This window comes from Monopterus albus, unplaced genomic scaffold (assembly GCF_001952655.1).
Source record: "Monopterus albus unplaced genomic scaffold, M_albus_1.0 scaffold39.1, whole genome shotgun sequence".
In the NCBI taxonomy this organism is placed as follows: Eukaryota; Metazoa; Chordata; class Actinopteri; order Synbranchiformes; family Synbranchidae; genus Monopterus; species Monopterus albus.
This window is the reverse complement of record NW_018127919.1, coordinates 2,909,777-2,927,381: the sequence shown is the minus strand read 5'-3', so window position 1 is coordinate 2,927,381 and position 17,605 is coordinate 2,909,777. Positions and strand designations below refer to the sequence as shown.

The following is a 17,605-nucleotide window of genomic DNA, read 5'->3' as shown; positions in this document are numbered from 1 at the left end:
GAGCGCCTGAATGGTTTGGTAAGGTATGTGGTAACAGTTTTATTCTCTTTCACATAACATTTCGTTGTTCCTTATTTTTTTTGTATTCTAGAGTACCTGCATGTAAGGTATATAGGGAATTCCTTAAAAGGCTGTTATTATTTGGCCAACTAAATTCTAGTTAGCAGTACTTCATTCCTACTGTAAATGTAAACTTGTCAGTTAGCTTCTGTGTTACTGATGTTGTAGTTTGTCTGTGCTTTACACATGTCATGATTTTTGAGGCCCCGCCCCTTGACATTCCACTTTTGTTAGTTTTAGCAGCGTTGATTTGGCCGATCCCAACTGACACTAGGCAAGAGCAAGAGGATACACCACACCAATGGTCGGACGTCGGCCACCATCGTCCATCAGTGAGCATCTGTCGGGACTCATCTTCCCGGTGTGTCCTGCACAGTTGGAACTAGTTGTATGTTGAATCAGCGTCAGTCCACTGGGCTTTGTTGGTCAGAGAGAGACCACTCTTAACTGGCTGCTGAGCTTAGCAAATCAATGTACAGTATGAGAAGAGAATGGTTCAGCAAAGCCCTTTCAGCCTGTCACTGTAGTATTCATGATTTCACCCAAGAGAGTAAATGACTTACACTACCTGTCAAACTGAGGTATGAAGTTAAGATTTATGACCTTTGATGATGTCACACTTTTAACATCTAAGACAGCTACAGTCCTCACCTGAAGACAGGGACCGGGATCTACCTTGGTCCGTGGATCTAGAGGAACCACTGTTAAGGGACAACAAGGAAGAGTTTCCCTCACCTGCATGTGATGAGCCCGATTTCCTGTTTGTCTACAGAGATACATGCCCCTGATTCACATTTCACCTTCACTGACTTAATCTGTTTTATCCATGACAGTCAATGTGATGGTTTCTAAACATGCTCAAGGTGAAAATGTAAACATGCATTCTATCTGGCATGATGGGTTCAGATTTCTCACAGAGCACATTTACATTGGTCTGTTGCTGCAATTGTTGTCTCTCACCTGATTTGTGTTTTTGAACAAAATGCTTTGAATAAATGTTGCACCATCTGGTGGTGTTACATCAAATTTGCGTGTGTTTTACCCTCAGTTACCTAAGCTTCATTAATGGTGTTTTTGAACAGGAGCAAGTTGATTTTATTTTAAGTACATTTCTATTGAACCAGATTAGAAATTAAATGTCTAAGAAGGGAGCTTTACCTTATATCTCACTTTAGACCATGAGCTCTGGGGCACGCCTAGCTTTCCAATATGTGGGTTGAGGGGATGTTAGAATGTTTTTACCTCAAAGCACAATTACTCATACTTCACATATTGCAAAAGACAACTAGGGGTAATGTCTCATCCCGAAGAGAAAGTTTTCACTTGCTTTCTTGCCTCATTTCATTTCGAAAGACAGCAAAAGGCCAGCAAAAGTCATTTCTGCCCATAAAGAGAAACATAACAGAGTCCAGACTCAGCCCTGCACAGCCAAAACACCTGACGTGCAAAACAGTTGTTAGAATATTCATGCCAAAATTGATGCCAACTGTTGATATTAATAAAGAGTAGTCCTGTGCACGCAACACTCATTCGCTGACCTTTAAAACACAAAAAAACAAGCGAGAAATTTTGGCCAGCTGCACACTGAGCCAGAGATGGTTTGCTTATAATTACATTTCTTGATTAACTTTAATATCATGGACAAAATACTGACATGCACAATGCACGTCACAGCATGGCTTTATTAAGTTTGCAACATAGCAGTGAACAAAATGAACAAATGGACAAAACAATGAACAAAAAATCTGTTTTAACTGATTACACACAAATCGCTGTATTGTTCTTGACCACATTCAGACATTCACAGTTAAGGGTGGAAAAAGGATGTGAACCTTTAGGCTAATGATATCAACAAAATCTAATTAGAGTCCAGTCAGTGAAACAAGATTGCAGGTGTGGGTTAAAGCTGCCTTAAAAACCACTCAAATATTCTGACTCTATTTGCTCTGCCCTGTCCTGTCCTGCTGTCCTAGTCTATTAATATACTATGAAAAGCATGCTCATATTTATTTGTTGGATGAATAAAATGATACAGCTAAATGATGTACATTTATATTACTTGAATTGTTTCTTTGTTGTTATTTTGTTTTTGAAGAACCTCTGCCTTCATTGTAATCCCCTGCCCTGAGACTAAATCTACTCAGGCTGAAGTAGGCCTAATGACAAGATATTACTGCTAAAGGCTTTCTTTTCTGTTAGTTCAGTATGTAAAACAGCCTGGCCTCTGCAGTAAGTTATGTTTAAACCTTCCACTTAATGGGATTTTATGATCTCTGTCATTGGTGTTAGCTGCTAACAAACTGCACAAACCCTTTAAAGAGTCCAGACTTCTAGTGGTAAAATGTAGGATACAGAAGTTACCGCACCTCTTAATAGGTCTGCTTTAAGCGCATTGTAGACTAGCCCATATGTATACAAGATTCTGAAATGTCTAACATCATCTAATGAAAGAGTAGTTATTTAAAGTAGGAAGGAGCCGGTCTGCAGACAGTGGTGAACTTTCTGTGTGAGAGCTGTGAGCCACTCAACTTCAGCCATGATGATGCGGCGGCTGCAGGCGGAGTCTGCTCCGCTCTCTTTTTCAGTCTGGCTGGCTGCTGTCCTGTCATCGTCCTGGGTGTGGTTTTGCAGTCAGGAGTACCGTTAGCAGGAAATCAAGCTTGAGATCATTTCACTTTCAGGCGAAACAAAGAAAATATATTGTAAGAGGCGAACGGCTGAAAATAGGTCTTCGTACTCACGTTCAAAGTAACGTTTGTTTCCTCGAGACCGGAAGGAGACTACTTAGCGCCGTTTTTCTCATGGGAAAAAGTTTCTGCTGGTCTCCTTAACTAGTCAACAGATTTACGCTGCTAACTTTTTTGAAACCCAGAACCGGACGTTAAAGCAAGGAAAGATGCCGAAAACGGTAAGACTACATTGACTTTCTCATATAAAAACTACTCTCCCTCTGTCCGGTTCTCTCTCCTTTATCAATGGGACTTTGTGTTTGATAATGGAACTTCGCACTACTACCAACTTGCTAATATTCATTGCACCCCTGGTATAAATAAGATGTGTTAACGCTACATCTTTTCAGACTCACTCGAAGAGTAGGCTACTGGGTTCTTATTCCGTTACGTGGGTGCGTGTGCGCGCTCCTCTCCGGAGTTCATCAGAATTAATCGAATCATTCATTCAGGCCCCCGGGCTTGGCACACTAGGATGTTATGACCCTCTGTTCACAACTAAAGATCCTGGAATCACATTTTTAGACTGTTCTCCAGCAAAAGCCACTGTGTGCCCTGCGGTAGCAAGCGGGCTAGGCCTCCTTTTCACTCCAGTCTAACAAGGGGGGGGACTTCAGTTGTCATTCAGGCCAGCTGCGCTCCAAATAAGGAGCAAATGGAGGCAAATTTAAATCAGAGACGCCCTATTGCCACTGATAAGAGTGGAGGGCCAGATTTTGCCCCCAGCTCTGACATCCAGTGTAGATTGTGCTGGTTGAGCCAAGAACAAAGAGAAGAGAGACCGCACTCAGACTTTACTCCTTTTTTTAAATTCAGACAGCCTTATGATTAGTCAAAGTTCAACATTTCATCTCATGCCTTCATCAGGGAAACAGAAGTGAAAGTGGTTTCAAACCCATCTTTTCTGTTTGCCCCTTGAGAGGTTGTGAGTTGGGCTTTGACTCAGCATAATGCTTTTTGAAACGAGAAGATGATCTGTAAACTGCGGCATCTGTGTGCAGTCATCCTTCTTGTCCAGGTTGTTCTGAGCACATTATACTACAATACCAAGCTGACAATAAAGGAATGTTAGGCTAAAAAACTCTCGCTCGTGACTCATGGGATGAAGATGATCTACTAGGCAACACAAGACAGAGGGAACTGAAGTCCTACACAGAGCACACAAACAAAAAACCATACAAATGTACCAGCAAATACACTTTAAAAAGTCCATCAGTATATAGAATGCTGGGCAAAAAAGCATAGACAAAAAACTGGTCAGCAGTCAGTTGTATATGAAATTGTAGATCAGACCATGTAAATAAAAACAATGGCAAACAGGGAAGTCTTCGGTAGGAAGTCATTTAGAGGTCACAGTATAAAAAATACAATCCATTACATCAGTATATTTTTCAAAGGAGCAACATTACCATTTAGTATTCACTAGTAATAAATTGGCACATTTCTTCATATAATGTTTTCATTTTTAAGCACAGTTTCTTAGCAGAAGACAAAGGAAAAAATATTCCAAATACAACTGCAAAATGATACGTTACTGAGCACAATCACAGGTCGATGACTAGTAAGTGGAGCTCAGTATCTGCAGCTGTTAGAGACTTACAGATGTTCTGCACTGAAGCTGATTAGAATTCATTTATATTTTTTCACTTGAAAGTGAAAAAATAGTTAGTTCTTCACTAGTGTCAGTCTTTGTGCCAAATCTATGCGGAGCACAGCTGGGATGCTGTTAATCTCAACAGGGTCAGAGTAGCAGCCTACAGTACACTTCATGCACATGTAGCAGCTGTTTGACAGTCAGTTCACAAACACTGGGACACTGCAGGGAAACGTAGCTCTGTTGTCGAGACCTTAACCAGTTCAAAATTAGGAAATGACTGGTCAAGAGGAAGCAGCAAGATTTTATCAAAATAACCAGGGGCAATGGGTGATGACCAGAAATGATTGTGGAATATGGTTTATACACAATGTGCCTGGCACAAATATTATAGAGTGATAGGAGAAGTTAGTTTGTTCCCTTTGCAGTGATCCATTAAGCTCTACCTTAATCACTGTTCCTGGTGGAAGGTGATATCAACAATACAATGGTTAAAATCCAGGCCTGTTGTTTTAACACTCAGTGGTTTGTTTCCTTTTGTAAAGCTTGTGGTGCCATGTGAAGATGCAGTGGACAAGGCGTATGTAAAAAGGAAGCTAAACACACTGATTCAGCAAATGCTCCAAAACTAATTCTGCACCCAGTGAAAGTTTGGCTCCCGACTTGTTGTCACATCCGCACCATGCCGGCTTAAGGAGCAACAGATTCCTGGTGTGAAAAAACAGTTTTTCCATTCTCTGTTTAGGTGCCCTAACTTTTCAAACATAGTTTATTTATAGTTTTAGAATTATTTTTTGTAGTTAAATGTACTGTAAAAACACTGATGTTTCCAAGAAGCAGTAATTATTGAGAATCTCTGCCTTTGCTGGACTCCTCTTGGCAGTACTTCAGTTTCCCAAGGAAGACATGTTGTGACTCAAGGTTTCTGCACTTACATCAGTTCCTTTCTGGTAATTTCCTCGCCTGCAACCTTATATGGACTTTCACATCATGGTCTAGCTGTTCTCCTCCCTGCTTCCCCCAGCATGGTCCTCAGATACCATGCTCCACTTTAGATTGGATTACAGAAGTACAACAAGTTTAGGATTTACTCTAGTGTTCTTCAGCCTTTAAAGTGTCACTTACACATTGGTTTAAATATGCATTTGTTTTGCATTTTGTTTGAAGGTTGTTGTAATGTGTAGATGTGGCTTATCTGCTTTAATAAGGAATCACCTCTTAATTAAAGAAATGAAATTAATTTTTTTTTCACTAAACAAACAAATATGTTATTTGGTTTTATTGCTAAAATTTGACAGACGGATAGACTTTAACAATAGTAAGTTTTCTTGTTTTCCCATTTAAATAGGTTTTTCATTATACACAAATTGTGAAAAATGTTGCTCAAATTAATAGTAAACACCTTTTTTCAGACATAAATAAAGAAGCAGACTACAATTATTATATAGAATTTGAACAAAACTTACCATTTTAGCCCATTATGTCGAAATCATGACTGATTTTCTTGTTAGGAGGCCTAAACTGTGGTAAAATGGGAAATGGAAAGAACCGGTATGCAAGCAGGGGATTAAATGGGCCTGTACTGCACATAGCAGAGCAGATTAACAGCATGCTGAGGTAGATATAGTGGACGGACTAGAATCAGAACATCTGAGGTTTGTACTCGCATGCCACCAGTAGTTTGTTGTCTGTTTGGGTGTTGTGAGAAAATCAAACTTCTGAAAGTAAGTACTTTGTTATTGTTTTATTAATATGAACTTGTATGCTTAATTTTTTTTTAATCTTCTAGCTGCTGTTGGGATAAGTAATGTGTGTAGGGCATAACATATAGATGTTAAAATATAACCATGTTACAATGACATGGGAGATGAATTAATGATTATAATGAAAATATTTGTTACAGCCTTTAAGATAGCAAAGTGTTTGCATAATATAAGCAAAGCATTACAGTGAGCATAAGCCAGCACAGTATTGCATTACTGCAAACAGAACATCTGGTGGGTTTGTTTTCTTTTCTTCTTGTCAGTGGATGGTACCAGAGTCACTCCTCACAGCCCACCTAGGTCTGCTGCTGATTATGGCAACTTTTCCCCCAGTTAAGGTTGTTGGAATAAGCACCCTACTGACCTGCTAAAGCATGGGCTTGACTCCTCTAGAAGTAGTAAAATAAACCACTACTGCAGACAAAACAAACAGAGCAGCTAGCAGGACTGAAATATGTTATATGAACAATTATAGTCAAAAGGTATACTGGGAAATTAGGCACCAACATACTTGGATAAGCATTAGTATCTTTCTGTCTTATTGTTTAATATTTTTTTTGGGGTCTACAGATTTTCTGCCTGTATAGCTGTAACAATGTAACACAGGATTTGAACCCAAAAGCTGACTTGGCCAGCAGGGATAAAACAGTCTAAACTCAGTCAGTAGGAGAGCTGACACTTGGCAACTCAATGACAAGTATGTTTAGCAAACAAATGGAGTAGTACATAGAAATGCAATATGTCATTAGGATAAAGGCAGTCAGGCAGAACAACAAAATAGCAAAACTAATGGGGTAATGTAGGACAGGTGTGCCAGCTGGTGACCAGTCAGGTGACAGTGCACAGTAAACTGGAAATGATGAGAGTCAAGAGAGTGCAAATGATGGAAAAGAGTATGAAGCAGCTGTCTGTATGACCATAATAGTTTTTACTAAAAACAACAAGTAAGTCATTTCATGAAGCTTGTATTCAATTTAAGAAACACTGGTCATGGGAAACGGTTCTAAAAGACCCCTCTCCTTTGTATGTGTACTGCACCCTGCTTAAAAAGAAACCTCATCCTCTTCTGTAACCTCCTCTTTCCTCACCCAGTCTTGAGAGTTTCTTCAGTGTAATGCTAAGGTGCATCAACACACAACCACAGGCTAATCTGGAAAGCAGAGATGAGATGTATTTTTCTACCTAAAGTGGGCAATTTTTGCTTTACTTAAATTACCATTCATGGCAAATACATAAGCACAGCATTAAATGGAGGAAGGCTGCACGCAGAATGCAGCTGCGCTCCATGAAAGCAATGCACACCACTTTCATTTAGCGCAAAGATCATTCAAGTTTTTATTGAGGAACTGAATTGGCTTTCGCTGCATCAATACTTTACTGAATGGAAACTGCAAGGTCATTACTCTAGTACAGGATAAGTAATTAGGGCGGTTATGCTGCACCGTACTCAGGGCAGGTCGCTACGTGACATTTTCTAACAAAACTGCTACAACTGACTGTTATGGATGGCGTGACTCAGAATTATAATATTCAGGGCTGCAACTAATGACTATTTTAATAATAGATTAATCTGTCACTTATTTCTACAATACAATGGGATGTATAAAAACAAAAATGCATTCATTTAAATGCTTTTGTAATGTTTCTACGCAGTGCATTATTAAACAGAAAAATATTTGTGCAAGAATAGATCTTTTATAAAGTGACCAATACTGTAAATCCTTAGTGTTAACAAAACTAAAATGTTAATGATCTAAAGTCATTGATATGTTCCAAAAACATACCATGCTAATGTAAAGACCCAGTACAAACATGACTGCTATTGCTGATGGTTAAAAGTGAGTCTGAGTACACCTAAACAATCCCCAACACATTTTATTGTTTTTCTGATAGAAAAGAAAAATGTTAATATACAAAAAAAAATGTATGTAAAAAGTACAGGGAATAATATGGAACATGTCTCATTTTTATGGTAAGTCATTGTAAAATGACTTGTGGCATTTGACTGATCTTTAAACAAACAAGTATTTTAGCCTGGCTTTTGGTTGATCCTAAATCACACCCTTTGGTGTTTCAGTAGTTTTACTTCCTCATCCTGGCAAAGTAACCCAGGGTGTTTCCTAGGGTTGACTTTTAGGTTACTTTCTCCACGGCCGCATATGTTTCTGAGTTGTCACATAAATATAAAACAGAAAACTTGCCCGCTTCATACAGATGAGTTAATTATCATGTTTTCCGTTTTAGCTTTCTGCCATTGACCTTGGTTTTTGAGCCATAGTCTGGTTCATAACTTTCTGGGTTTTATTAAATCACCATCAATTTGTAACACTAAAGAGCACAACCCCCAATTAAATGTAGTTTTTATGATGATTTTTTACTGTAATTTGTGAAGAAAAACAGCTTTTCAGACAACAGTCCACAACTACAACAGTGAAGCAGCTCCAGTCTCAACTCATGAGCCACTATGCTCCTCTTTGTGCCTATACAACCGTTTGAAGAATTTGGGTTTTTGTGATTTTTACTTCTATTTTCAGCCACACATTTGCTTTTTAAAAACGGTGTTATTCACTGCTGCCTCAGCGTTTAATTGTGGTATAGATACAGGTCCAAGACTGTGTATATAATTATCCTAAAACTAGATGTTAACCTGATATAAATTTTCAATATGTTATACTTTTATGCCATATAATTATTTTAATATAAGTAATAATCAGTAAACATTTATATCTGTTCTACTCCGTGATTAAATAATTGCTTTGAGAATGTCACATGTTTAAGTAATGACGTATGAAGTAATAAATCTTTATGATTTTGTGCACTGAATCGCTAGGACATAACTGTATGAGCAAAGGTAAAGAAAATGGAGAAGATAAATTTAAAAATGTTAATGCAGTCTTGAATGTTTTGCATTACATAGGTCATTCAGCATTGTCATGGAATTCATCTTTAGATATGGTTCTAAATGTATAACTTGTTAAAAGTGAAGGAACTTATTGGCAGAGCATAGTTTTGGTGTCAAAGAGGTTAGTAAAGCCATAGAAACATGACACATGGGCCTGACAAGGGTGTTTTTGGTCATTTGCTAATAATAGCTTGTTAAGTGTTTTTGAATTCTGGCCATGAGAGACACACCCTAAGCAGGCAGAAAATTTGAATGTAGTTCCTTTTTCATGCAAGATTAGCTGTTGCAATACAGGAAATGAAACCACTTAAACCCCAGCAGGGTGATCATGCACTGAACTCTGAATCTGCAGAAATGGAAAAGTATTCATAGCTAGTTTAAAGAGTGGGTTGTCTAGACAGCTGTGAGGGGCTGTAGATTTCCCTCTGACCTGTCTGATGGCAGGAAATGACAGAGGGGCAAGTGTCCTGAGCAGTAAACGGGGTCCTGCTGACATGAATTGGATGGAACGCAACTCTGATCAGCCCCGCAACTGGAAAATAATGCGTAGCATTGTTCAGGGCAGGCGTGGGCCTCAGCCCACAGTTATTTCCCAACAGACATGAATGCTGCTGTTTTCATCAGAGAAAATGAGACATGTCTACATGGTCAGTTTATTAAGTACAGAATCAGCTTACTCTCTGGGTGACCTCACTGAGGGGGACATTAGGTTAAAGAAACATATTCACCTTTGAATTCTGCAATACACAAACATGTCCAGTTGCTTAAATAAGAATCGCCTCACAATAACCAGCTGTAACAAAGTGTGTTACCTGAAGAGGAATGAATTCACAGTTCTTGTCCTACTCTGCTACGGCATATGTATCTTAGCAGAAAGCTGACTGATTGCTTGATACATGACAGGATATATATGACTCTCATGAGAGCACAGTGTTTAGCAGCAGTGCCTCACAAAGCCCAGCCACCAGAGGATGTGGTTACTTCCTGTAGATAAGTTGTATACTGAGGCAAAGCCAGATTGGCACATTGGCTGTACACTGTCCAACCAAGGGACGTTTCATGAATTCTACAGTTACCAAAATATAATTTTTCATGATATGATGATGGTTTCCTCTGCTGGTTATTCACATTAGGCCTAATTTAAACTGATTTAAAAGATGCTGAGAATAAGTAATGGAAACATGACACGTGGGCCTGAAAGGGGCGTTTCTGACGTGCTAATAATAGTTTCTTTGTGTGTTTTTACATTCTGCCCATGAGAGACACACCCTAATCTTGTTCTCCTACAGACATGGCTTACTGAAGGGCACATTTGCTGCTTGTACATAGGCAGGTTTATTCAGAACATGCCCAAAGCCTGCCAAGGATTCACCATTTGTAAAACTGTATGTGACTAAAGTGTCTTTAAGTTATCATCAGGGCAGAAGTCTTTTGATTTAATTTTTAATACACTACTGGAGGCAGCACACAAAAAGTGTTTCCAAACTCCATATATGGTAAACTTTAAGCCAAGAAAGGTGGTTACACTAGAGGCGTGCAAATGGAGAGGCACTTGGAAATGGGGTAAATGCTAAACTCTTCAAATAGAATCCATAGGGCAGTGAATTTTGACAGCTCAAAGAAATAAACACATCAATTTCTTTGAGACGTAAGGTGCAGTGTCCTGATCATACCAACAGTAATAATGAAGTCATCAATTTACAAAAAAAAAAAAAAAAAGTGGAAGGTTGATTTTTACTGCAGTGATATTACTATATGTGATATAATAATCACCTTTATTTGGCCAAGCATGTTACACACACACACACACACACAAAAAGGAATTTGTTTCCAGTACAGAACCGATGGCAGCCATCTGTGGCAACAACTCATACCGATGGCTCTAACCATCGGGGGTAACTTGGGGGTTCAGTGTCTTGCACTAGGACACCTTAACATGTGGACTGCAGGCACCGTGATTCAAACCACCAACCCTCCGGTTGTGAGACGACTGCTCTACCCACTAAACCACAGCCGCCCCTTATGTATTGACTGTATCCATAATGCTGTTTAGAAAATGGCTCATTCTTACAATTTGATCTCTTCTTCAGATTAGTGTAAGAGTCACCACAATGGATGCTGAACTGGAGTTTGCCATTCAGCCCAATACAACAGGGAAGCAACTCTTTGACCAGGTATGAGAAATAAGTTCCATTTACAAAACCTTCCTTTATCTTCATCATCAGTGTTGTGTGCTTTCAATTGACAGTAGTAAACCTGGGACTCAAACCGAAGTTGGAAGCACAAGCTTTTTTTTTTTTTTTTCATTTTGGCATGTGACTTTCACAAGATTATTTTTAACCCCAGAGTTATTGTCAACAAAATAAATTAAGATATAAACTGTAATTAACCAACAGATCACACTACGTTCAACTGTTGTGTAACTACCATGCTAATAATTTGTTCTTCGACTAAGTACATAACATAACATAATACATAACAATTTCCATTGTTAATGCAATACATTTGTACTGCCATTTAGAGCTGCAACTAGCCATTAATCTGCAGATTATTTTGAGTTAACTGATTCATCCTTTAGACTACAATACATCTAATAGTTAAAGTCCATCACAGTTTCCATAATGCTTGGTATTTTTGCAACATAAAAATTTCTTAAATATTAATCAATTATCAGAATAGTTGCTGGTTAATTTTTTGACTCAATTAATTGAGTAATCACTGCAGCTCTACTGTTTTGTAAAAACACAGGGATATAATACCGCTATATTTAGAAAATTTAACAAAGGATTATTATTCGGGGAAGGAACAGACACCATGACAAATGGCACCTGTAATAGAATGGCATGTGCTACTGCTCTGGTGAGAAGGCACATTAGTAATACTTCTGCTTTTGATTTCAGGTTGTTAAGACCATTGGGCTACGGGAGGTTTGGTACTTTGGACTCCAGTACCAGGATACAAAGGGTTTCTCTACATGGCTCAAGCTCAATAAGAAGGTGAGCTCTTCAGCATTTTGCTTCACAATATGCTCTTTTGCCCTTCTTTGTCAAGTTTCAACTATTCTATGGATCTCAAGTTTATTTACTGAAATGTCACCTCTACCCCTCACCATGTGGCATATTTTATTTTAGGTGACAGCCCAGGATGTGAGGAAGGAAAGCCCACTGTTGTTTAAGTTCCGTGCCAAGTTCTTCCCTGAGGATGTGTCAGAGGAGTTGATCCAGGATGCCACACAGCGTCTGTTCTTCCTGCAGGTGAAGGAGGGAATATTAAATGATGACATCTACTGCCCTCCAGAGACAGCAGTCCTCCTGGCTTCTTACGCGGTGCAGGCCAAGTATGGCGACTATAATAAGGAAGTGCACACACCAGGCTATCTGTCCAGTGAACAGCTGCTCCCTCAGAGGTAACATGGGTTTCATCACCATTCCAATCTCATAGTTAACATCATACATACGTCACTTTCTAGCCAGGGTATTATGAGACACATTCCTCTGCATGACTTCTGATGCTCGGACGTCTCATGTTCTCAGAGTTCTGGACCAGCACAAACTCAACAAGGACCAGTGGGAGGAGAGGATTCAAGTGTGGCATGAAGAGCACAAAGGCATGATGAGGTAGCCACTGGCACACATGTTCATCTGTATATGCATGCACACACAAACAACTGAAGGAAAACATCATTTTGGCTCCCTTGCTTTTTAAATAAATGACATTTCAAGAGAATATTTCACACTCACACCCCAAAGTACTGACTGAATTGTCTATATTTGGAGGATTACAGCATTTGATTCTACATGACAGAAGTGTCCACTAAAGTATTTCTCAGACTTGGTATTGGAGGTTTCAGCACACACTGGGTCGCAGTCTAACTCTACAAAATATGTAACTGGAACGCTCCTCTTCTTGTTGAGTTGTCTTGTTCTTCTCAAGGCTTGTTTTCAGCCTTGGTGCTGTATGTTTCCCTCATCCCTGGGGCATGCCACCTTGAGCTCAGTGTTGTTTGATTAGGTGCTCCTTAATTGGGCTCTCTGAAGTGTTTAAGACATGCCTTTTTTGTCCACAGAGAGGAATCCATGATGGAGTATCTGAAGATTGCTCAAGACCTTGAGATGTATGGAGTCAACTACTTCAGCATAAAGAATAAGAAAGGAACAGAACTGTGGTTGGGAGTGGATGCTCTGGGACTCAACATTTATGAACAAAATGACAAGTAAGTTTTTCCACAACATTGTATATTTGAAACTGCCATGGATTCACATGGTCAGTATAAATAGGGTTTGTCGTGACTAATTCCTGTCCATATAAATCAGCTGATACAGAGTTTTTGTACCTTCTTTAACAGAATGACGCCCAAAATTGGATTTCCTTGGAGTGAAATAAGGAACATCTCCTTCAGTGACAAGAAGTTTGTCATTAAACCAATTGACAAGAAATCACCTGTATGTTAACTTCTAATAACAGACAGCTTGGTAATGATTGTTAATGATATGTAGTATTACTCATACAAATCTTTATTGTGGCCATTTTAGGATTTTGTATTCTATGCTCCGAGACTGCGCATCAATAAGCGCATTCTCGCTCTGTGCATGGGCAACCATGAGCTGTACATGCGCCGCCGCAAACCTGACACCATTGAAGTACAGCAGATGAAGGCTCAGGCTCGAGAGGAGAAGAACCACAAGAAGATGGAGAGGTAGGGGTCACAAGCTGTTGCCTGAACAATTTTACATCTACATATAGCTTTGATGACACTATGTGACTTGAGTAAATTCAGGAAGTATCCCAATACTGTAAATAAACCAAAAATGTAATAACTACGGTTTGTTATTCTGCTATATCTTACCACAGACTAGCCTGGTTTAAAAGTATATCATACAAGTGGGTCTGTTTGGTTTGTTGCAACAGTTTTATAAAATTTAATTATAACAGTGAAACCTTGCTTTGTGTGTAATGATTATGTGTAACTAGTATGCTATGGTATGTATGATAGATTGATAATTTATCCTGCTTTTAAAAGATTAACAATGATCCCTGTATAATCTAATCGGTCTGGCATCATGTTTACTGCTTCTATTCTCATTAGAGCTCTGCTGGAAAATGAAAAGAGGAAAAGAGAACTTGCAGAAAAGGAAAAGGAAAAGATTGAAAAGGAAAAGGAGGAGCTAATGGAGCGATTAAAGCAGATTGAGGAGCAGACTAAAAGAGCCCAACAAGGTGGGTGACTTTTCAGTATTCAAGAAAAGCTTGTCCCCATACTGTAATGAATAGCAATAGTGTTTTTCTCACACAAGGCTTAACAGTGTTTCTCTGTGCCTGTCAATGTCTGCCTGCACAGAGTTGGAGGAGCAAACACAGAAAGCTCTGGAGCTGGACCAGGAGAGGAAGCGAGCGCAGGAGGAGGCTGAACGCCTGGAGAATGATCTAAGGAGTGCTGAAGATGCCAAGGTGGCGCTGCTGCAACAGTCACAGAACCAGATGAAGAACCAAGAACACCTGGTCAGTTATCCTGAACTATTTGCCAGTCATTGCAAATATATAGGGTGTGATGGCTGAAAACAGCTTTGATGCTTCAAGCACCAATGTCAAGAAAGTCAGTTAAAACAAAATGTTGTCCTTTTAGGCCACAGAATTGGCTGAGCTGACCTCAAAGATTTCCCTCCTGGAAGATGCCAAGAAGAAGAAGGAAGATGAGGCAGTACAGTGGCAACAGAAGGTGCAGTATGAAATATGACAATTTTTTATATTAACCAAATCGTTGTCTTCCCTTCATTGCAGTGACTATTACAGTTGTGCATTAAACTGCGAAGTGCAAACTTGTGGACTAACTTTAAAAGAAAGTCATTGTTTCCTGCCTGTCACTCACAAACGTATCGACCTGAAAAAGCTTTTTCATAGGGCTCTACCCGACATGAGGATTTTGTCACCAACTGTTATTTGGCTCTTCAGTGCAACTAACCGGCATGAATTTTATTCATATTTTGACCACATTAACATCGGTATTTAAATACAAAAGAGTTATTTCTGAGCATCTAAAAATCAATAAAACACAGTTGCAAGATTTAAATTGCGACCTATTTAAATTGATGATATATAATGTAAGGCTGCCATATGGATTTGTCAGAATAACGAGACTTGTATTTCTGTTGAAACAATGCTCTTAGGCAGTTTTTTCTTCTGAGACATGGTTATAGCCTAGTTTACCAACAATTTTGAGTATCTCATGTCAGTTCACCACAGCGTGTGTTGTTGCTGTGCGTTTGTGTGCCAGCTTGCACTACAAATGATTCTTATTCATAATTCCTCATTGAAATGTTTTCCTTGCACATTTTTGTTAGCTTCCTAGTCCCATTTGGATGGGATGCATGTTGCAGAAACAGTCAGTAAACTGGCTATTAGTAACATTAGGCTATGCAAAACCTTTTCTAACCTTGCTGTACCTTAATGTACATCCATTTGTCAGACAGTGTCACCATTGTGACACTGAGTATTCCCCCCAGACCACAGGGGGAAGTATTGAGCAAATTGCTGTTTGGCACACCAACGTGAGGAGAGGAGGACGACAAACTAAAAAGGGTTGTGGTTCCCTTCTATTGTAATGCATACTGGCAGACAAAAAGTAAAAGAAAAACAAAGGCTTGACTAGAAGAGTCTCTCGACTAATGACTAAATGCAATGTTTACTGTTTATATTTACAGCAGCTAGCTGATTTAGAATAAATGTGATATTGCTTTGTTGACATTGTTCTCAAGCTAACAGGTGCTAACTGGGTAGCAGTTGTTGAGCTTGCTGGTTTTAGAAGCAGGGGGCATGTGATTGACTGTGAGGTGAAAAGGTGGTGCCTTTACAAGCAGACTTATAGGGGGGACATAAAAATGAAGTCCTAACAGTGTTAGTAAGAAAATAATAATAAAATAACATTTTACAGTACTGTTTAAATTTCTTGAAATAGTTCACAGATTTTTATTTATATATTTTACACTATTTATTCATGTGATTATTTGTTTCATAATATTTAATATTGAATACTTTGGGGCTCCATACGATAGTAACTTTAACTTGCATAACATAGAACTCAAATGGCAAAATTTCTTCTTCTTCTTCCCCATTTTGAGTAGGAAAACGGTAAAACTATGCATTGCTACATCATGTGGGGAGTTGAGTGAGACAGGCAGCCCTGTTACTCTGCCTACTCTTAGTTTAAATCTCTACTGAGTATCCTCAGTATCAACATAAATAAAGACAAATGGCAGCTGTTTATTATACTGCTGACTACATAGCCCCTCCCTTGTGACACTGATGACAAACATTCCTGGGGTCTTATTGTGCGTTCTGGGGGGAGGGGTGAAAGCTCCCAGCTTTCCTCATGTCTTTTTTGGAAAAACCCATGTGTGCTAGCCAAGCCCCTTCATTTTTTTTTTGGGCTGGTATGACTTGTGCTGTTTGTGATGCAGACGGGCGCCTTTTGTGTGAAGGAAATCCTGTGAATTTGTTTTGTTCCATTAGGATATTCTGACTATAAAAGGCTGCTATGCTAAAAGGTGGTCCTCATACTACTGGCAAACATTCAACTGACATTCCTAGCTTACTAATAACTCACTCTTATTTTTGTAGCCCCTCGTAGCTCAAGCAACACTTTTTACTGTACCTTAATTATTCAAATCATCGAAGAAATTAAGCATCACTGAAAATGAAGCAGGGAAACAAGGCAGAGAAAACACTGATTGAGTTTAGGAGATGAAAATTCAATATTCGGTGTGTTTTATGAGTGAGTCTCAGTGGAATGTAGTTTTAGAACTTGCTCTCATAACTTTTTGCTTAATTTTTCATTAACCACCATCATCAGGTCAAAATATTAAAGTTTTTTTGTATTTCCAGGTAAATGACCAAACCCCTGCAAACTGACATTCCCATTAATTTCAGCATTTGTTTTTTGTTTTTTTTGTTTTTTTGTTTTTTTTTTGTTAGTTCTAATTAATATTACCTTATTACCATTCTGTTTCTGCAGGCCACCATGGTGCAGGAGGACCTGGAGAAGACCAAAGAAGAGCTTAAAAACAAAATGACAGCTCACGTTCAAGAGCCACTCAACGCAGAGAATGAGCATGATGAGAATGACGAGAGCAACGCTGAGGCCAGCGCTGAGTTCACATCTGCAGCCACATACAAGGACCGAAGTGAAGAGGAGCGTACGACCGAGGCCGAGAAGAATGAACGTTTGCAGAAACATCTACTTGTAAGTCTCACACTCGTATACATAAGATCAATTGGATATGTCAGTAAGCTATTAGGTTGATGGGTCAGATCATATACAGTCGTGAAAAAATTAGGACACCCTTTGAAAGCATGTGTATTTTGTAACATGTTTTAATATATGGTTATTTAATCTTAATTTTAACAATACAGAGAGATTAAAGTAATACAACTAAACAAGTAAAACTGAAGAAAGGTCTTTTCAAGATCTTCTGTAAATGTAATTCTACAAAAATGCCTATTCTAACTGAGGAAAAAGATAGCACACCCTAGCCCCTAATAGCTAGTGTTACCTCCTTTGGCT

At 38.9% G+C, this 17,605-nt stretch overlaps 1 protein-coding gene across 2 annotated transcripts in view; it reads left to right on the top strand.

The window, feature by feature from the left end:
* Positions 1–2,691: 2,691 nt before the first annotated feature.
* The window catches only part of msna (moesin a), a 19,412-nt gene continuing 4,498 nt past the window's right edge, over positions 2,692–17,605 (top strand). Inside the window, exons 1-12 of one of the 2 annotated variants that reach the window (XM_020598955.1) lie at positions 2,692–2,968; positions 11,139–11,222; positions 11,949–12,044; positions 12,180–12,454; positions 12,582–12,665; positions 13,115–13,261; positions 13,394–13,490; positions 13,581–13,744; positions 14,135–14,265; positions 14,387–14,547; positions 14,672–14,764; positions 17,057–17,284. In XM_020598955.1, the coding sequence (XP_020454611.1) occupies positions 2,957–2,968; positions 11,139–11,222; positions 11,949–12,044; positions 12,180–12,454; positions 12,582–12,665; positions 13,115–13,261; positions 13,394–13,490; positions 13,581–13,744; positions 14,135–14,265; positions 14,387–14,547; positions 14,672–14,764; positions 17,057–17,284 (1,572 nt within the window). In that variant the 5' untranslated portion in view covers positions 2,692–2,956. Of the gene's footprint in view, positions 2,969–11,138; positions 11,223–11,948; positions 12,045–12,179; positions 12,455–12,581; positions 12,666–13,114; positions 13,262–13,393; positions 13,491–13,580; positions 13,745–14,134; positions 14,266–14,386; positions 14,548–14,671; positions 14,765–17,056; positions 17,285–17,605 lie in introns of those variants that run through there. The other variant, XM_020598956.1, reaches the window with a different exon arrangement.